Source organism: Macrotis lagotis, chromosome 4 (assembly GCF_037893015.1).
Source record: "Macrotis lagotis isolate mMagLag1 chromosome 4, bilby.v1.9.chrom.fasta, whole genome shotgun sequence".
Classification (NCBI taxonomy): domain Eukaryota; kingdom Metazoa; phylum Chordata; class Mammalia; order Peramelemorphia; family Peramelidae; genus Macrotis; species Macrotis lagotis.
Genome location: NC_133661.1, coordinates 256,463,828 through 256,485,964, shown reverse-complemented (window position 1 = coordinate 256,485,964; position 22,137 = coordinate 256,463,828). Strand labels below are relative to the sequence as shown.

General features: G+C 40.6%; 1 protein-coding gene and 1 pseudogene across 1 annotated transcript in view; one reads left to right on the top strand and one right to left on the bottom strand.

The window, feature by feature from the left end:
- Positions 1-5,301: 5,301 nt before the first annotated feature.
- Positions 5,302-22,137, top strand: part of COX16 (cytochrome c oxidase assembly factor COX16) — a 115,062-nt gene continuing 98,226 nt past the window's right edge. The window contains exon 1 of the mRNA XM_074235848.1: positions 5,302-5,487. Within this exon, the coding sequence (XP_074091949.1) occupies positions 5,419-5,487 (69 nt within the window). The 5' untranslated portion in view covers positions 5,302-5,418. The remainder of the gene's footprint in view (positions 5,488-22,137) is intronic.
- On the bottom strand, positions 9,890-11,053 carry LOC141522409 (endophilin-A2 pseudogene; annotated as a pseudogene).

The following is a 22,137-nucleotide window of genomic DNA, read 5'->3' as shown; positions in this document are numbered from 1 at the left end:
CATGGCCTTTCTGGTGCAGTCTGTGCTTCATTTTCATTCTGGTATAACTCACCTTTCCTGCTGAAGTTATCTGGGGCTTGTCCTTTTGTGGGTTCTGCCACTCTGAAGTTTGTTTTGAGGTATTAAAGTTTTTGGAGGGAAATTTGAGAGAGCTCAGACAAGTCCCTGTCTTTTCTTCACCATCTTGGCTTCACCCTTCATTCAATAACTTCCATTGAAGGAGAATCTACTACAATCTGATCCTGTCCATTGTGTTGATGTAGTCCAATGTTATCAGAATTTCTTTCCTTACATTGATAAATTCACCTTTCTGGGGCCCTATAGAAGAGGCCTTTTTGATGAAAACCTTTCAGCTATTGGTACATAGCTTTCCAGTCTGGTCCCCCATGTTTTATCTTTTCCAGGTCATGGATACCTTGTTTCTTCATCTGATTGTTATATAGCATGACCTACAGTTCTTCAACCATCAATGTCACCTTTCTCTGGAAATATTTCAGCTCATTAATATTCTTCTGAAAATGTGGCATCTAAAACTAGATACAAAATTCAAGATGTGGTTTGACTAGGGTTGGTCATATAGTGGAACTATCAATCAATCAATAATAATATTTTTAGGTTTTTGCAAGGCAAATGGGGTTAAGTGGCTTGCCCAAGGCCACACAGCTAGGTAATTATTAAGTGTCTGAGACCGGATTTTGAACCCAGGTACTCCTGACTCCAGGGCCGGTGCTTTATCCATTGCACCACCTAGCCACCCCTACAATAATTACTTATAAAGTACTTATTATGGGACAGACACTGTGCTTGGTGCTAAGGATAAAGGCAAAAATGAGACTGTTCCTCCTCTCAAGAACTTGGATCAAGGAATCAACATATACACATATAAGTATATGAAAATAAAATATACAAAAATTAATGTAAAGTAGCTATGGTGGGGCAGCTAGGTGGCATAGTGATAGAGTGTTGGGTCTGAAGTCGGGAAGTCTTCTCTTCCTGAGTTCAAATCTGATCTCAGATTTGAACTTACTAGCTATGTGACCCTGGGCAAGTCACTTAACTTTGTTTACCTTAGTTTCTTTATTTGTCAAATGAGCTGGATAAAGAAGTGGTAAGCCAGTCCAATATCTTCTAAGAAAGCTCCAAATGGGGTCATGAAAAATTGGATGTGACTGAAACAATGGAACAACAGCAATAATGGTGTTAGAAAGCTATAGAAGTGACAGGAAAAGGCTTCAAGTAGAAAGTGGCCCATGAGTTTGAGCATTTACAGAGTACCTACTATGAGCTAGGCACTATGCTAAGTTATGTTATTTGATTAGCACAATAATCTCAAGAGGTAGCTACTCTTATTATCCTATTTCACAGTTGAAGAAATTGAGGCAGGCAGGATCACATAGGTGTCTGAGGCTGGATTTGAACTGTGTTCCTGACTCCAAGTCCAGGGCTCTTTCTATTGCACCACCTAGCTGGCTAGGTGAAGACCTAGAAATAAAAGATGGAGAGAAAACCCCAAGAAATTCACTTTGGCTATACCAAAGAGGTAGGAGAAAGGTTGTGAAGAACTTTAAATATTCTGGAAATGGTATCTTTTTTAAATGTAGCCTAACTCTGTGGCAGCTTTTTGGACTTCTCTATCACACTGTTAACATGTGGTCCACTAGAACCCTCAGATCTTTTTCCACCATTCTCTACCCTCAAGAAACTCACATTTTGCTGGGAGAACACAACTTATACACTAAGTAGATATAAATATGGGCAGCTAGGTGGCACATGTGTTGGGTCTAGGGTCAGAAAGACCTGACTGAGTTTCCTCATCTGTAAAATGAACTGCAGAAGGAAATGATAAACCACTCACTCCAGAATCTTTGCAAAGAAAACTCCAAATGGGTTCGCAGAGTCTTATGTGACTGGAACAATTGACTGACAACAATAACAAAAAAATGAATATAGGGGTGGCTAGGTGGTGCAGTGGATAAAGCACCGGCCCTGGAGTCAGGAGTACCTGGGTTCAAATCCGGTCTCAGACACTTAATAATTACCTAGCTGTGTGGCCTTGGGCAAACCACTTAACCCCATTGCCTTGAAAAAAACCTAAAAAAATGAATACATATGAAATAATATAATTTCAACTTAGCAATTACAACTGAGGGTTTCAAAAAAAGCTTTATGAAGGAGGTGACACATGGCTGTGTGTTGGAAGAAACTAAGGATTCAAAGAGGTAGTTATTATAAGGGGGAGAGCAGTTTTGGCATAGGAACAGTTTATGCAAAGGCATGAATGTAGGAGATGGAATGTTCTATGTGGGAAACAGCCAGAAGGCCAATTTGAATGGAATGAAGAGGGCCTAATAAGTCATAGAACTGGAAAGTTATGTGGGAGCCAGATTAAATGGTGGCCTAAATGCCAAGTGGAGGATTTATCTTTAAGACAATAGGGAACTGCTGAAGATTTTTGAGTAGGAGGTTGGCTAAATTTATGTTTTAGGAACTTAGTCTGATAGTTGTGTTGAGGATAAGTTAAAAAAGGAGAAAATTTTAAAGCAGGTAGAGCTATTAATTATAATAGGGTGAGATGTGATGAGAGTCTGAACTATGGCAGAGGCTTTATGAATGGAGAAAAGTGATAAATTCAAGATATGTCACAGAAAAAGAATTAACAAGACTTAGCAACCGATTAGATTTGCAATTGGACATCAGGATGGGGGAAGAGTCAAGTATGACATATGGTTGTATACCTGGGTGAATGACAAATAGTATTACCCTCAATAGAAATGAGATGCTTGGAGGAAGTATGAGTTGTGGGAGCATAGTTTCAAAGCTTGAGGGGACCATGGAAGTTATCAAGACTTTCTGTCTCATTCTATAGATGGGGAAACTAAGAATTAGATGGATTAAGTGATTTGTCTCTTATGATTTCGCTAGCAAGTATCAAAAGGCAAGAGGTGAACTTAGATCTTCTTGACTCCAAGTTCTTTATACTATGCACGACATCCTATTTCTTCATGGGTTTGGGGAATGGGTAGAGAGATCAGAAGAGTATGAAGAGATGCCAGGAGAAGGAATAGGGTTAGTGAAGATAAAAGCCAGGTAGAGAAAGAATCAATATCAACCTACAAAATTTAGAAGTAGTTTTATTAAAAAAACAAACCAAAAAACCAGCTAAAACAGTGAAGGTATATTTATGGGGAGTGCAGATTTTTATTGGTATTTCAAAAATATTCCCTACGGTGGTGAGGAATAAGTATTTTCAGGAATGGCTGTTCAATTCTGTATTCCAAATCTCTAGTACAAGACCAAAGGAATTGCAAAGTTGCATCAAATGGCACACTTGAATATTTTATTTAGCAGAGAGAAAGCTCCCTCTAGTGGATAGTTTGGAGCTATAAGATCCTTGCTTAAAAGTCAGTAGCTTATTATTCTGGCTTGTTAATCATGATCTTGCATGTGCAAGATCAGCCCAACATATAGCACTGCTTCAAGAAGAATGTTGAGTCATAGGAATTTGTTCAATTATCACAGATTGGACTTATTAAATGAGGTAACAGAGAGCACAGCTTTTAGGCAATTGGAGACAAGACCAGATTAATTTTGATTGAGGAGAAAGGCAGAGGAGCTAAGTAAGGTCCAGAAAATGAGCTTTTACTCAGAAAATGAACTTCAGTTGGTCATGGTAGTGAGGTGCGCTGGACAATCAAAGGTCATAATTACAATATGAGTTCTTTGAGAGCAGAGACTATTTTAATTTTCAATTTGTATCCCTACTTCTTAAACATAGTACTTAGCACCTAAAAAGTGCTTAATAGGGGCGGCTAGGTAGCAGTGTATAGAGCACTGGCCCTGGAGTCAGGAGTACCTGAGTTCAAATCGGGCTTCAGATTACCTAGCTGTGTGGCCTTGGGCAAGCCACTTAACCCCACTGCCTTGCCAAAAAGCCTTTTAAAAAAAGTGCTTAATAATTGCTTGCTTACTTGATTCATTCATTATGTGGGCTCCAGATGTTTGGAGAATGGGAAATATTGCATTTTTGAGAGGTTAGTTATCCTTCCTGGCCTGACTTCTCTTGTAGAGTTTTAGAAGATTTTAGTAATTTGACAGATTATATTTGAAATTTTGTTTTCTGATTACAAACTCAAAGAGGGAATATTCATTTCCACCTCAAGAACCGATTTTTCCCAGTTGGCAAGAACAGAAGACTAGAATGTTCCCGTATTGATTCCACCATGTTTTGAAAGATAAAATTATCCACTCTACAAAGAAAACTCGTCTGTGGTCACGAGGAGGCAAGTTTCATCTTCATTACTGTCATCATCACCATCAGTTGTATTTGGAGAGATAATTACATCTATATTATAATCCTTCTACTTAAAAATTTTTGCTTGTAAAAGATTATAAAGTGTAAATTTGTGTAAAATGATTATAAAGTAAACACACTATATATACATACACACACACATACACACACACACACATATATATATATATAAAACTACTTTAAAAAAACAACGTGCTTTGAAGTAGGCATATCTAAATTGAAAGCCCACCTCATAGTATCCGTGTGATCAAGGGCACATAGCCTAACTGCTGCAGAAACAGCTGCATAGCTGTCAGCTACTCCTATTCACGATACACATAATCATACAGAGAGGAGTGTGGCCCAGGGGGTAGAAGCCATCCTGGTTCAAGTTCAGCCTCTGACATACATTAGTTGTGCCGTCCCTGGACCAGTCGGTTTCATCCCCACGTGCTCCTAGCGAGTCTCAGAAGACAATGACGCTCACATTAATTGACTGATCTTTTTTTACCACGGAGTGTGAAATCACAGATCTGGTCTCTATCCCCCTAATTATAGAAGCACAGCCACGCAAGCTAAGCCATAAGCTCCCTGAGAGCAGGGATGTTATTTTTGCTGTCCACCACATATTACTGGATATTTATGTTTCTTGAAGGAATAGAATCAATAGGGGCGGCTAGGTGGCGCCTGGAGTCAGGAGTACCTGGGTTCAAATCCGACCTCAGACGCTTAATAATTACCTAGCTGTGTGGCCTTGGGCAAGCCACTTAACCCCATTGCCTTGCAAAAACCTAAAAATGAAAAAGAAAAAAAAATAGACTCAATAGTCCAAAAGTTAATCCTAGATTCAGCCCCTAGCCGCACAGTCTTTAGACAAGTTAAGCCGGAACCAAAATACTGAGCCCTTGCGCTTCTTCCAACTTTGATTTCGAGTACCCTGAAATTACTGCGACCAGAGTCTCGAGGGCACCCGGAACCTAAAAGTCGCTCGGTGCCTTTTCCGGTCGGAAATGGTTTGGAAGGGACCTAGTCCCCCCACCCGGAAATTCCGAGGGAATGCGGCGTGCCAGGGCTCCCTTATGTCCGGCACTTGAGCCGCACAGTCGGGCGGAAAAGTAAAGGAAGTCATGTTCGCGCCTTCAGTGAGACGCGCTCTGAAGAAGAGCAAGACGCTGCGGTACGGCGTGCCCATGATGGTGAGTGCGGGCAGAAGGCGGGCAGCACGGGAGGACTGGCGTCTCCCGCGCGAGGGGGCGGGGCTTCCGGGGGCGGGGCTTCCTGGCGCCGCGGGGAAGCGGGGCGACGCCGCTCCAAGGGCGGCCTTGGGCGCCAGGCCGTCTCCGTTCCGCTCGGCTTCCGCATCGGTGGATGGGGATAATGGCCGCACAGACCTTCCGCGGTGGTCGCGAGGACCGGCGGGGAATGGTCAGCGGCCAGCCACCGTGGCGCAGTGAAGGACCCGAACTTGGAAGGCGAGCAGGGCCGGTGCTTTCCGAGTGCCCGTCCCGTCCTGCCTCTCCTTGGGGGCGAGCCAATGCAGCCCGCCCGCACTCACGCGTCGTCTGTACTTCCAGGCACCGGTTAATTTACCTATATTGTCCGCAAAACCAGCGCCTTCTCTCCAACCCGAGATCTAACGGCGAGTTGGTTGGAGCGGCGGCGAAGTGCACAGGTTTCCGAGTCAGAAGAGCCGACTTCTCCGAGGCTTAGTTTTCTTAGCAACAAAATGAGCCGAGCGGTATTTGTTGTTGCTTGTCTGCGTTATTGTGAAGATGGAGGCTTAATGACTAGGATTACTGCAGCCTTAGAAGCGTTGAGGTGGTTGCCTTGGGAAGATAAGAGTTTGGATTCAAAATGGCTTCAGATTCTGGCTTTGTCAGGGCTCTCTGTGTGACCTCTAGGAGCCTAAACTTTCTCAGTGATTGTAAAACGAAGGAATGACCTTGGAGTGGTTTCCAGCTCTAAATCTACAGTCTTGTGAACTTGTCCAAATTTTAGGAGTGGGAGGGAAAGAGATGTTGCACATCTGTCAATGCACTCCTCCTTTATTAGAGCTGTATCCTGTAGATAAACTTTCACATACAATTATATAGAGCATATGTAGAATATAATTATGTTCTATATAATTGGGGCAATCATTTTCTAGGTGGTGAGAGTTTGGCTTTCCCCATGACTATTGTACTTATTCCCTATCTCTTCCTCTGGTATAATAGTTGATATTTATATCCAAATTTAAGATTTATGTAATAATTTACATTATCTCATTTGATCATGAATTTTCTTGCAATAAAAGAGTGAATCTCTTCTAATAAAGTACGTTAAATTTCTTCTTAAGCCTAAGAACAAGGACAATTGCATTATTTTATATTTCATGGTCTACTCCCATTGAGTAAACTCGTAGGATAAGGGGAACTGCCCACTTTCCAAGCTTGTTAATGAAGAAATCCAGTGCTCCTTGAGGACAGGGACCATTCCTTGTTTATCTTTGTTATCTCTCTCTTGTATGTACTAAACTCTTTTTTTTTCCTTTTTTAGTTTTTGCAAGGCAATGGGGTTAAGTGGCTTGCCCAAGGCCACACAGTTAGGTAATTATTAAATGTCTGAAGCCGGATTTGAACTCAGGTCCTCCTGACACCAGGGCCAGTGCTCTATCCACTAGGCCCTACCTAGCCACCCCTGTACTCAACTCTTAAATGCTTGCTGAAAATATGTAATTACTGAGTGTCTCTGTTCATATGTTATCTATCTATCTATCTATCTATCTATCTCTATCTATCTATCATACATACTCCCTCCATTCATCAAATCAGTTATTTCTGTTGTCTATATCTCAATAGAGAAATGCTTCCCTCCTAACTTCTCCCCCCCACCCCCCAGTTCTAGATTTTCAAACAGAAGGCAAAAAGATGGTTGTTAGGGAGCATTTCATGTCATATTTTTTTTTTTAGAAAGAGAAAACATTTAAAACTTTTTTTTAAATCAAGGTTACAATTCAATTTGCCTCTAGGCAAAGGAGAAACTGTAACAAAAGTTATATTGATCATCTGAAGACAGCCCTGCTCCCCCCTCCCCCCAACTGAATGCAATAGTGGCTCCTGATGACCTAGGGAATGATGATATGGCTAATCTATACCTCCATCCTCTCTTTTCATACTCTAGAACTGAGGGGATAGAAGCCAAAAGGTTTGTGGAGGGCTGGGTGGCACCACTGGACTCCAGATTGGGACTATAGGTATTCTTGCATTACTGTAACTTGGGAAACTATTTTATATTGTGACTCTTGGGGCTGGCCCAGGAGCCTTCAGAACCTTAGGGACCCAATTCAGACAGCTCAGCTGGGGCTGAGGCAGGAGATGCCGACACAGGGAAAAAGGGAGATGACTAGGGGTAGAGTGATAAACCATAAAGAAGTGATAGGGAAGAGATGCCACCATGAAGTCTGGCAGGTTTCTCAGGGAGGGTTCAGTTCATCAAACTCTTTGTGCTTAACCTTTCAAAGGAGGAGGTTGATTTGTGGGGGCTTGGCAACCCAGAGAGGCAGAAGCCTCAGCTGGCTCCTGTGGTCCCATGTTTTGTGGGGAAGGACGACTCTGGCAGTGCCAATGTAACAGCAGCTGCCATGTGAGTAACATACATCAACATGCTCAGTTAAAAGAAAAGTTAAAAGGATACATTGCTTTCTGTATCTGTCACACTGCCAGGTAAAAGGAGCAAAGAGAGGGAGGCAGTGTTTGCAAAGGAGACAACTCGAGAAGAGTATGAAGGGGCAGAAGTGCTGCTGAAGGAGGGGGCTGGGGTGCAGAGGGTAATGGGGGGGTTCTATGTGGCTCTGGCTTTTTCCAGGCCCTTCCCCCTCCCCCTCCCCCTCCCAGCTGGTCCTGGCTGATCTTCAGGATCCCAAGCAGGTGGTGTCTATGCAAAGCTTGGCCTTTTGGTCAGAGAAGCCACAAGGGGACAATGCTAAAGCTATCTGGGACCCAATTGCCTCCAATGGGCTGTGGTCAAGCCTGGCTCCTGGAATCAGAAGGTCACCAATCAGGAGAATTTAAGTCAGATCATGGAACAAATACCTCTTACTTCCACCTCAAAACTACCATAGTACAGAAGTCTGCAAAGCCTGGTTCACATTGCTATACCTAACATTAGCTCCTGTCAAGAAGAAAAGAGAGAAAGAGGAGGGGTAGAGGTAATAAGAAGGGGGAGGGGAAGGGGGAGAAGGAGAAAGAAAAGGAAAAATAAGAGGGAGAATATCAAATTTCTTATTTCAGCCAGTTAAGGCAGCAGAACCTGAGGCAAAAAGGCCATAACCTCCATAGGGATCCAACTGGTGTCTGCAGGAATAATCCCCGACCCCAGCCCAAGTCTAACATCCAACCTCCAAGAAGGCTGCAAACAAGCAAGGCATGCTAGGGACAGCCCCCATGGGTCAGGGGGGTTGGCTTTCCTGTGCTTGGGTCCTCAGACCTCAGTGATCCTGTGGCCTCATGACTCAGCTGCCAACCTTTGGCCACAGCCAGCAGAGAAGAGAGTGTCTCAGGCCAGCAGGGGGAAGAACAGAGCAGATGGAGCTATTTCCATAGTATTCCTCCTTTTCCTAAAGACCACCCGGAACATTTTTTAGGAGATTCTTGGTGGTGGCCACAGGAAATACACTTGCTACTACTTTAGTTGACATTGCAGGTCTTTTCCCAGTCTGGTTCAGAGAAAGGGGCAGAATCTTACAAGTCAATTTGATCTCAAAGAATGGGAACAAGTGATAGCTAGGGCCTCAGGTCAAGGTGAGAGGTTGAGAATTTCTATGGCTATAGACCAGGGAACTCGAGGACAGCCTCTGAAAATTCCCTGGCATTAGGCCAAAGTAGGGGAGTGATGGCTGCTCAGGCAAGGAAGCATTTGGAAAGGAAATTTAGTGTTTCAAAGAGCACCTTAGTGTTATCCCTTTGCATGGGAGCCTCACAGCCCAGTCCAGTCCCAACTGAGAGTTTGGAGACAGAGAGGGAGCATGGCTAGGAGTCAGTTGAGTAAACGAGTCCTGTCCACCCAGGCCCCTCAGAAGCAGCAAGTGGAGGGGGAATGAAGAAGGGACAAAGTCTAGAGATGGAAGAGGTAAAAGGAGGGAAGGATGTCTACCAAAAGAAGCTTGGATGGTCACTAGTGTCTTATGCAAACCCAGGTAACTCGAACAAACTGTTTCTCTGCTTCCATCACCATAAACACAAGACCCCCCCTATACTGATTAAAACTTACTGGCTCATCCTTCTTTGCCTAGACTCAACTTGTAACTCAACTAGGTAGCATCCACTTCTTGGTCTGCTCAGGGCAGGCTGAGCCTGACCACAGGTACCAGACCTAAGGGGAGTTGCTGCCTGAACCCTTGCCAAAGGGACTGAGGGTGGGGGAAGGAGGCAGCAAGCTCCTTGTGGTCTCTCCAGGAAGTACCAAATCCTTGGGAAAGAGAGAGTTGTGAGGATGCCCAGTTCAGATAATCTTATGCCCTTTGGGCATGGGCAGGATTAATACTATCCCATTTGTCTTCTTGTATCAACAGGAACAAAATGGAATGCAGGAGATCAGGCCTGGCCTTCCTCATTAGGGGGAGGAGCAGGAGAGAGAAGGAAGGGAGGACAGGGAGGGAGGTGTGGAGAGCAGCCATTTCACTGAGGTAGTGGGACCAGCACCTCCACATAGTTGAGGGGAAAGAAGCCTGACTGGCCGTTGATCATGCCTTCGTACCAGTTTTCATCAATCTGGTTAGTCAGTGTGATCATGTCACCCTCCCGGAAGCCCAGTTCCCCATCATTCTCAGGCTCAAAGTCATATAAAGCCTTGCAGCTGGGCTGGTCCAGAGGAGGCATACTCCTGACGGGGTTCCAGATGGGCTTGTCAGAGGATTGGAAAGAGGAAGAAGCTGTGATCTTGGGAGCTGGGGCACAAGGGAAACCTCCATTAGACTGGTCAGGCTCTCCAAAGTCATAGGAATCTCTAGGCTTTGGCTTGTATTCCCACTTGGGACAGGAAGAGGCTTCCCACATCCTGCGCTTTAGCTTGTCTGCCAGCTCATCCAGGATCTGCACAGCTTGCCTGTGGTAATCCAACTGGGCATCTACCAGGGCTGAGAGCTGACTCACCTGCTCAATATCAGTCTCCAAGAGATTGTGCATGCTAGTCTCTGCCACTTCCTTGGACTCTTCAAATTTCTCCATTGCTTGACGAAGCTCCTCTTATGGTATCTTTCCCTGCCGCTTCTTCTTATAGTCAAAATCCAGACGTCTGCTCTCAAGCTTTTTCAGATGATGCTGTATCTCCTTTAGGTCTTTATCACAGAGGTTCTGAAGGGGGTCCACAAAATTCTGTTTGACTTCTATGTCTAGAGAATCTTTCACTTCTGCTAATTGCTTCATGGATTCACCAGCATCCAAAAGGGTATCACCAAAGTTGGACTCATCTCCAAGCTCTTTTCCATAACGAATCATGCACTCGCCCAAGAGCCCTTCTGACTGTGGATAACCAGGATTCCTCACTTGCCCTCTAATCTTCGACACAGTGTTGAGCATGGTCAGCTTGGCTTGGGAGGCTGGGTTGGGCTGAAGGTACTCAATGGTTCTCGCCAACACCTCTGCCACAGCCTTGCTGGTAACATCCACTTTCTTCTCCATTTCTTTGAAGTCATCATCAAGCTTGGTCCCTTCAGCTCCTCCAACCTTTTCACTGACCAGCTGACTCGCCTTGTAGAACTGCTTCTTGAGCCGGGCCACCGACATGCTGCCCAGCTAGCGACAGACACACGGGCTGGCCGCTGACACTGGCCAGGCCCGCCGGCTGCCACCTCAACCACCGCCTGGCCTCGGCCCCGCCTCGGCGCCGTCTGCCTGCAGCCCGGCCCGCCCGCAGCCTGGCTCTCTGTCCCGCGGGCTCGAGCTTGCTCTCAGGATATTACCTCATGTCATATTTTTACACAAAATTGTTTAATGAAGCTGATGAAAATGTGTGACAGATTGGGCCCTTGATTTTTCATTTTGCCTTGCAACCCTTAGCCTTCTCTGCATGTCTAATTAATTACATAGATCTGTTCTATTTATCTGCATATCCACTGAAATAAGCAAAAGATTGATTCAGCTTAAGATATCATCAGTTCTTTTTTAAGTTAAGGTGCCATGGGTAAAAGAAGTCTGCTGTTCAAATTCTTTAGTGACCACACAAGGGGATGGGATTGCAGTGGTTTTCAAGTATGTGTATATATATATACATATATATATATATATGTATATATATATACACATATATATATATATATATCTGGATTCCTTGAGAATCAGGTAATTTTGGCCATGCCACATGGAATTGTGCCTTTGTCCCAATACTAACTTGCACCTTGGGGATTCTGGGACTAAAAAAAGCAGTAGGGAAAAGCATGATAGCCTTAAATTTTTTTTTTGAACAAACGATGCTTTAGAAAGGCAAATGAACATTTTTTTGTCATCATTGTTTATGGTACAATTGAATTTTCCTCCTTTTCCTGTTTCTGAAGAGAAACTTGAAAATATGTTTGCTGTGTCTGAATGACAAAGTCTTAGTGTATCTACTTAGATGTAGTCAAAAGGTTTTTTTAAGATACAAAATAAATGATTGTTGATGAATTTGAGGTTGTTTGGGAAAAGAAAGAAGCAAACAAAAAGTTTGCTAGCCTTACCAATAAATTGAATGTGCTTAGTTTGCCCTTCAGTTTACTTTAATTTTCAAATGTAATAGTCTACGGAAAAGCAATGCAGAAATTGCTGTGTTAAATTTAAAATAAAAATGAAACTTGGGCTCCCTTTCTGATTTGGAAAGCTTTATTAATAGACAGAAGAGGAAAGGGTAATTGTAAGGGAAACACAGAGATAGCAAGCCACAAAGAAAAGCTATCAAATCAAAATTAAGATAGCTACAATGCTTCATTTTCCAGCATCTAATTTGTATGTGATGGATATGAGCACTTTGAGATTGATAAGTGATAAATCCACAAACCTGGAACTTCTGGGTAATTGAGACAAATGCCTAGGGACTTGATTGGCTAAAATGTTAATTTTGGTTTGTCACGTTGATAGAGGTGCCATTTCACAAAGAAGATTCTGATTGGGAATGAGAGATTTGATCAAGAACAGTGCTCTGAGTGCATCAGAACAGACCTCAGAGCTAGGACCAAGCAGGGACCTCAGAGCTTGCCTTTTGATTTGCTGCATGGAAGAGCTGACTAGAGAAACAAAGGCCTTGTCCTGTCACCTGCAAGAGCTAAGTGGAGGAAGAAGAAGCTTTGCTAACTGCTGCCTGGATTTGACTGAGCTTAGGGCTCAGATTTCCATTTGGGTTTGGATATAAACTCTAGAGTTTGCATTGCACTTGCCACTCTGAGAATCTAGTCAAAGGAGTCATCTGGGGCTTAGGATTTCTGTTTTGCTAAAAGAGCTTAACACTGCTTCAGCAATCTATAAGAACAACTAGCAGTGGAACAGCCCCATTCAGCTGGAGAGCCTCCAAAGAGGATCAATCTACCCATTAGTGAAATGTTCTGCAGACTGTCCCTGACAGAACCAATGGGCATCAACGCCTGAAATTTGGAGCTGTAAATTGCCCCAGCCACTAAGTATGTGCCACTCTGTAATGATCCTTAAGGATCCCCTCCATTCACCCTCCCACCCCCACTTCATGTGCATCCTTGGGCGAATGTGTGTTTATAGGGAAATATTTTGTTATTATTCTTGCTTTGCTTTCTCTTTAGTTTTTGTGATTAAGAATTAATGGGTAGAGCACTGGCCCTGGAGTCAGGAGGACCTGAGTTCAAATACAGCCTCAGACACTTAATAATTAGCTAGCTTTGTGACCTTGAGCAAGTCACTTAACCCCATTGCCTTAAATAAAATTTTTAAAAAAGTTAATGGGTTCATCTTGACTATTTATAAAATGGAAAAAAATAGCAGTGGGGGCTATGTAATAATAACCCCAACCTGGGTTAGCCCTAAGAGCATGAGAGAATAAGTTTTAGCAGTATGGCAGAACTTCTGGAAACTCTTAACCTTTCGATATGAATGTAGGCTGGTTAAAGAACCAGCTTAGAGACCCAAAGAATAAAGGTTATCACATTGCCAGAGCAAATGGAGTGGGAGATGCTGTGGTTCCTTTTAGGTGAAGAAATCATCAAACTCTACTCAGAGGGTAAGAAAAGGCTCAGATTTTAATTCACAGGTTACTGCAAAAGGTTCACAGGTTATTACAAAAAATTCATGTTACTAAAAAGTTTAAAGTTAACAGCAAAGACAGTTAAGAAAGGGGAAAAAGGGGGTAGCTAGGTGGTGAAGAGAATAGAGCACTGGCCCTGGAGTCAGGAGGACCTGAGTTCAAATTTGCCCTCAGCTATGTGACCTTGGGCAAGCCACTTAACCCCATTGCCTTGCAAAAACAACAAAAAAAGCCAACAAAAAAAAAAGAAAGGGAAAAAAGAAAGGGGAAAGGAAATATCCAGGAGGTGACTGGATCAAGACGGATCCAGCATAGAAGATGGGGTTGACCAAAACTTCAGAAGGAACCTAGCCCACCTCCTGTGCAGGGAGCAGTTGGGGGGTGGGTGGGGGGGAATCAAGGAGTGACCCACCTGGATGTGACTGGAATCAGGAATCAGGCATCCACTTTGGAAAGCTAAAAACCAGACAAGTGGAGGAGGGGTAGGGGGAAGGGCTGAAGTGGCCTTCTATTATTTTGGTGAATTTACATTTGAGAAGAGCTTTAAACTGAACAATGAAGAGGGAGTTAGAAGCTTACAGAAAATATTAGACAAGCACAGATAATAGTTCCTTAAAATTACAGGAAAAGCTCAACAAATATTTCTCCACCAACCAGACCCAGTACTACATATAAAGCAAAACAAAACAAAAATCTCAGCTGTATATATTTAATGGAGATTCACAACTTCATATGCTGTTTCTCTTTTCTTCATATAAATGTTCTTATTTGTTGATGTTTGTTAAATTCATAAGAAGAAATTTTTTTTAAAAGATAGAGTAATTTCATTGCACAATGAATGCCTTTCCCTAATGCTTGTCCTATGGGGAAATTGTGAAAACTAAAGAGATCACAATTCTGGAGCATTATTTCTTTAAAAGGAAAGATGTTCTGGAAATAAAGCCATTAGAACAAGTTTCAAACATTTTGCTATTCATAGAGGAAACATCATGGTACAAAGCTCTTATGATGAGATGTTACAGTGACTAGATTTCGCTAATTAAGTGACAGAGCACTTGTATTTTGTCTAATCACTCCTATCATTTTGGAAGCCTACAATTTGAAAGGACTCAGTTTTGTAATTGAAATTAAAAGTTCCAATCTGAGACTGCTTGTGTGCTCAAAATCTTCACGTATGAGAACCAAGTTAAAAAGGCTTTCAGCAAAGTTGGTGATATCAAAGGTTCTAGCTCCTTATAAACACCCAGCAACAATCGTAAGAGGAGCCAGTTGGAATCAGTGTCCATAAAAGAAAAGAGACACCAGTAAATTCTCTCATCTAGTATAAACATTGCAATAGAAGATGGCTGGAATCCTGAGGAGTTCCTGGTCTGAAAGAGTGGATAGGAGGTGGCATAAAGCCACTGGGGTCTTATAGTAGGGGACAAAGTGAATCCTTGGTTGGTTGTTTGTGATTAAGTCAGGCCTGAGGTTGGTACTCTTGTACCAACAGGACCCTAAACAGAAACCAAGAATGGTTTCTTCTCTTTTTGTCATTGACTTCCTTGGGGTAAATGCCTAGAAATGATGGTCAAAGAAAAGCATGACATTAGGGAGATGATGCCATGCCAAGCAAATGAATTAGATTTGAGTGAGGGGGCTGTACTAAATCTCCAGCCTCACTTTCTCCTCCAAAGCCATCTAGGTCTAGTGCCAGATATGAATCAGGATGACTGGAAATGGCCCTGGGTTTGAGGCAGTCAGGGTTAAGTGGCTTGCCTCAGATCACACGACAAGGAAGTGACAAGTGTCTGAGACCTAATTCAAACTTCCATCCTCCTGACTCCAAGGCCAGTGTTCTATCCACTGCACCACCTAGCTGCCCCCTAGAAATGAAATTACTGGGTCAAAGGGTATAGCTATTTTACTTTCTTTGTGCAGTGCAAAAGTGCTTTCTGGAATGGTTAAAACAGCCCACAGTTATACCATCAATGCATTGACCTGTCTTTCAACAATCCCTCCCAGGTGGCCTTTCCTTGATCTTCATCTTCTCTTTAATAACATTCAGATGCATCTATGATTGTTTCTGTTGGAAAGTTCCCATCAATGACGCTGATCATAGACTTGTGTCTGCCCAAGCTTCACAGCTCTCATCAGCATCCTTCTTTACATTTGTCACAGGAGGGCCATCTAAGTCCATCTAGTGCCAGAGGACTTCCTATCTTTTTCCTGTCCTCCTGTCATCTCTTCCCAGTTATGGAAGCTCTCTGGACATTTGTCATAAGACTCAGTTCAGCCTAGGATTTTTTGACTTTGTTGGACTCAAGGACTTCTCTTGAATTTGTTTTCAATTTTTTTCTGTTATATGTCATGATGCCATACTCTGATATTCAATTCAAGAAACATTGATTAAGCACCTATTATGTGTAAGATATAGTATGTGCTAGAGGCTGGAGATATAAAGAAAAAGCTCTTGCCTTCAGAGACTTGAATTTTACTAGGGGTAGTATGTATACGTGTGCTCATAGTTTGCATGCATATGCATGCCAATGGGCAAATAAAAATAAATGTAAAATATTGCAAAGTATTTAAAGAGGGAAAGACAAATTGGAAAATGTGGGAAGTTATCTTTCAGGTGGCATCTGAACTGTGCTTTGAAGGGAATGAGGTATTCCATGTGGGTGGAGGTAAGAAAGGATTATATTCCAGTCACACTGTACCATTTTGTGTAAAGATATGAACTCAGAAGATAGAGAATGAAATATATGGGAAATATATGGCAGACAGGTTTGATTAGAACAGGGAATACAGGAAGGGGAATAACTTGAAATAAGACTGAAAAAGTGGTTTAGAGCCAAATTAGGGAAAGTTTTTAAATGCCAGGCTGAGAATTTTGTATTTTATCCTAGTGGCAAAAGGGAACCATTGAAAAATTTTGAGTAACTTCTTCCTCTTTTTCCTAAAAAAAAAAAATTGTTTGTTATGGTGATTAGTTTTCTGTGAGAAGGTAGTAGAGTGACACTGGGAGAAATCTAGGAAATAACAGAAGATAATTTATGTAAGTAGCATCAGCATTTCTCCTATCAATTGATACTTTTTATACTAAGCAATTCTGTAAATAACCTTAGAGATGCAAACTGTCCATTTGTTCTTTTGGATGTGATTTTTGAAAAAGGGGGGTTTTTTAACTTATGAAAAATAATTTTATCTGAAAAATTCTGTTTTTTTCAAGATTTGGAAAAGTTGCTTTCAAATAATCTTCAGTTTACTTTCATCTTACTCATGCATCTAAAGCATTCATATATATGTATCAAACCCTAAAGTCTTTACTTTATATCAGTAACATTTATAGATGCTAATGATGAAGTGGACTGCATTTTCTGGATATGGTATTTTTTACTTTGAATTTCCAGTACATAAACACTTTCTTTTATTCATTAGAAAGCATGTTCCTTGTTGTTACCTTTCCTTATATCTCCAGCCCTTAGCTCTCTTTCTCTCTCCTGGAAAATAAAAATTAGGAAAATAGGATATTTGTGTGTGTGTGTGTGTGTGTGTGTGTGTGTGTGTGTGTGTGTGTGTGTCTGTGTGTGTGTGTGTGTGTGTGTGTGTCCCTTGATTATTCTTTTTGGTTTAGTTATAGGAATAAGTAAGTATATCTTTCTGGAGTGTTTGTTGATCAGGTACAAAATATTTCCTCAACATGACTCCTATAGCATAACTCATGCTTTATTTGGTTTTGGAGTGGCTCTAGGCAGTGGACTGTAATGTATAATAGCAATTACTTCCTGTTAAACTAACTTAATAGAATTCCAGCTCCTTAGCACTTTAACTAGTGAGGCAGATGCTAATGTTAACACAACCATTATTAACTACTACTAAGAAAATACCTTTCTTCTTTATCTTTAATCCCATCACTGCTGGAGAAGAGCTTAGTCTGGGTGGGAAGTATCTGTTAGCAGGAAAACTCTCTGATCCTTTTAATTAATCTAACCTTAGTGTGGGCAGTGCCACTTTCCCCCAACTATTTAGACTTTCCCCTTTACCTGGACCCTTGGAGAGAACAACCATAGTAAATTTGTTAGAGGCTGCCTCTTAGGAGGCACCCAACCTTGTGCTCAGAGAATCTTGAGGTTCTGATGAAGTGATTTGTTATTCTGCTTTGTTACTCTTACAATCTATAAGATTAGATTAGATACCCCCAGCTGAGAACTGCTCTACCTTCTGGTTTAGTCTTCTTTGGCTCTCTTCCTACGTGCATAACATTCCCTATTGTTTCTGTCTCTTTTTGAAACTTATTCACAATTAATAAATCATTGAAATCAGAAGATAGATCAAAATTTTATCTAAGAGATAAAACTAATTAAATAGAAAATACAAAGAAACTTAGTTTAAAGAATAGAACTCTGAATTTAACATATCTTTTCTTTCCCTTTCCTTCTCTCTTATCTCCCTCTCATTCCCCAGGAAGATGAGGGGCAGGGAGAGATAGCTAGGCTACCATATTATATCATATCTTTCTGAAAGACAATTCTTCAATAATCAGTACCATTGTGCTGATGGAAATGGGTCTACAGCCCTGTAGTCCTTTCTGCTGTTCATCCTCAGTCTTATTAGCTTCTGCAGGCTCTACTCTCTCTCTCTCCTCTTTTGAATTTACAGCCTGAATTCAAATGTTAATCACACCCTTGGGTCCCTGTTCTCAGTTTTTGTACTATTTCTTCTCTAGGATGCATTTGGAGAAAGCAATACAGGTTTCTTTAGATTTCACTCAGTTCCACTTTGCTCTGACACCCTAAATTGATCCTCACAAGCTAAAGAATTCTATTTTGGACATCAGAATTTTATTCTTTACTACTTTTTTCCATGTCATAAAGAAGTACTATGTTACATTCAAATGTGTATGTATTTTGTATGTAATATATTTCTGTACAGGCATAGTTTGTTTTATTGTGCTTTGCTTTACTGCAACACACACACACACACACACACACACACACACACACACACACACACACACACACATATTTTAACAATTGAAGGAGGTTGGGGGCAGCTAGGTGGTGTAGTGGATAAAGCACCGGCCCTGGTGTCAGGAGTACCTGGGTTCAAATCTGGTCTCAGACACTTAATTACCTAGCTGTGTGGCCTTGGGCAAGCCACTTAACCCCATTTGCCTTGCAAAAAACAAACCAAAAAAAACAATTGAAGGTTGGTGGCAATTCTGCATCAAGCAAGTCTGTTGGTGCTATTTTTCCAACATCAAAATCTTACATTGTGTCTCTGTGTCTTTGTAATTTTTGCAATATTTTAAACTTTTTAAAATTATTATTATACTTGCTATGGTGATCTGCGATTAGTAATCTTTGATCTTACTAATATATAATTGTTTTGGGGTACCATGAACTGTAACCATGTTAATATGGTAAACTTAAATGATAAATGCTATATCTGTTCTGACTGTTCCACTGACCAGCTGTTCCTTATGTCCCTCTTCTTGGATTTCTTTATTCTTTGACATATAACAATAATGAAATTAAGCCAGAAAATAACTCTACAGTGGCCTCTAAGTGTTCAAATGAAAGGAAGAATAAATCGATTTGGCAAACTTTTTTGCTTAGATGATGGTTAGCATTTTTAGCAATAAAGTATTTTTAATTAAGTTATACACATTTAAAAATATATAATACTATTGCATACTTAATATACTGTAGTGTGTATAACCTAACTTTTATATGTATTGGGAATGTATTCATGATTCACCTTATTGTCATGGTCTGGAACTGAACCCACAATATCTTCAAGGTATACCTTTATGTAATATTTATAAATAAACACATGTACATACATGTGTATTTATGTATTTTTGTGTATTTGTACACATATGTGCATTTATGTGTATATACACATATACACCCACATATTGTTAATTATTGTTGTTCAGTCATTTTCAGTTGTGTCCAACTCTTTGTGGCCCCATTTGGGCTTTTCTTAGCAGATTCTGAAGTAGTTTGCCATTTCCTTTTACAGTTCATTTTATAGATGAGGAAACTGAAGCAAGCAATTAAGTGACTCACATACTAGTCACTCAGCTAGTAAGTATCTGAGGCCAAATGTGAATGCAGAACTTGAGTCTTCCTGCCTCCAAGTCTAGCATGTATGTGTGTGTATTTTATACACAGATATGCATGTTCCCTGAACTTCAGTCTGATAGAAACACTTGCTTATACATTTCAACCTGGATGTCCTAGAGAAATCTTACATTCTAGATGTCCAAAACTGAATTCATCTTTCCCCCTCAAATCATCTCTTCTTTCAAACCTCCTTATTTCTATTAAAGACACAACTATCTTTTATTCTTCATGGTTTCTAATCTTTAAATTATCTTGGACTCTTTATTCTTCAGTACACATATCCAATCATTCATAACATCTCTTAGATCTGACCCCTTCTATACTCTCATACAGCTACTACTCTATTATAGGCCCTCATCTCCTCTTCTAGATTATTGCCACGGACCCCAAGTCTCTTACCATTCTGGTTTGTTCTATACATTGCTGCCAAAGTAATTTTCCTTAAGTACAGAACTGATCATGTGATTCTATTTAGTCATTTCTAATGACTTCTATTACCTTTAGGATAAAAATATAATCCTTCTTTAGCTTGTAAACCCCTTCACAACTCTCTGCATCCAGGGCCATCTTCAGTTGTCCTGATCCATATCTGGCCATTGGAACCAGATGACTCCAAAGGAAAAGTGAAGCTGGTGACTTTGCACAGCTCTCCTTCATTCAAATCCAATTCACTTGCTAGGTATGTTATTGCCTTCATGATTTCATGGTCCTCTCTGAGAACGAAGGACAAATACTAACAGCAACAACATAGCTTGGTCCTTGTCTGCCTTTCTGACTCCTTCTGTACTTTGCCAGTGAGACTGGCCTGTCTCTGAAGGACACACACCACACTCCAGTTTTTGTCTCTGAGTGCTTGCACTGTTCATTTTGTAATTCTGGAATCCTCTTTCTCTTTACCTCTGCTTTGTAGAGCTGCTTTCTTCTTTAAAGATGCAACTTGAGCATTGTCTTCTGCACAAAGCATTTGCCATCCCCCTCAAATGCTAGTGCTCATTCTCCCAGTGTACTTTGTATCTTTGTGGCTGATATTTCTATTTTCTTTATTTTGTATTTGTGTTCTAAATTTACATATGTCTGTTTCTACTATTAGATTGTAAGTTCCTTGTGAATAGCAATTTTTTTTCATTCTTTGTACTTGTATTTTAGCTCATAGTACAGGGATAGGAATATAATAGGAACTTAAATAATTATTTATTTGATTAATTGCCTTTATTTCTAGTGATGGTATAAAATTATCATTTTTGATAATGAAATAGCATTAATGGTATTAATTTGCCTAATAAATGTATAAAACCAAGGGGCATAGTCAGTCTTACAGGAAAAGCACTTCTTTCATGATCATGGATTGTATCCCTAACCCTGGTAAACAGGATATATGTGTATATATATATATATATATATATATATATATATATATATACACACACACACACACACACACATGCATGTTCATATGTTTATATGTATAGCTGTGTCTATTCATATGCACACATATGTACTTTATATATGATATGTGTATTGTGTATGCTTATGTACATATGCGCACAAAAATGTATATCTCTTTGTCTACCTATCTGCACTTGTAATAATCAGAATGACAATGTGAACAATCTGTTTGAAAGAAGCAGTATAGTGATAGACTGTTGATCTTATAGTTGAGGAGCTGAACTCAAATTCTCTGTATTATATTTATTAATATTGTGACTGTGACCAAGTCATATAATCTCTCTGAACCTTAGTTCCCCATTTATAAAATTAAATTAATAATTCCCATAGGACCTACCACATAAAGCTTTTTGGGAAGCTCAAAAAAGATGATGTAGGTAGAGCACTTTTATAATATTAAGGTGCTTGTGTGAGTGTCAGTTATTGCTTGATAATATTATCATCACTGCTTTGGAAAATAATTTAGTACTTCATTGTTCTGATAAATGAGCTGCCATGTAATGGTTTTAAAAATGTATTGGGTCTTATTCTTAGCAAACTAAGATTTCTGAATTGAAAATATAATTTCATGTTTGCCAATTTCAATCCAATCAATAAACATTTTTTTCAAAATGAGCTCATTGTATTTCACTTGATTCCCCAGAATTCATCAGTTAATAATATTCTTTGAAATGCTTGACAATTCCTTTCAGATATATAAAATACACAAGCCTGTACGAGTTGATTTGCATCATCACCATATTATTAGAAAAGACTATTTTTCCTCATTGTTTCTCCAGACTAATATAATCTGTCATGACACCAAACATCTGTCCAGAGCTGTGCCATAGAGATTGTGTTTTTCATTTGAATGATTTTGAATGACAGCATTATCTCTTTTAAAGTGAGGGGTCCTTTAAAACAATCCTGATTTCTAGAAGCTGTGCTATATGCCACAACTTTCTTAAATATAAATGAGTGGTAGCAACACTAAGAGACTCTTGGGTTTTATGACATTATTTGCTGAGATAAGAATGATTTCATATTTTAGTTCCTGCTGATACGTGAATCACAAGTCAGTGTTTGCCTTGC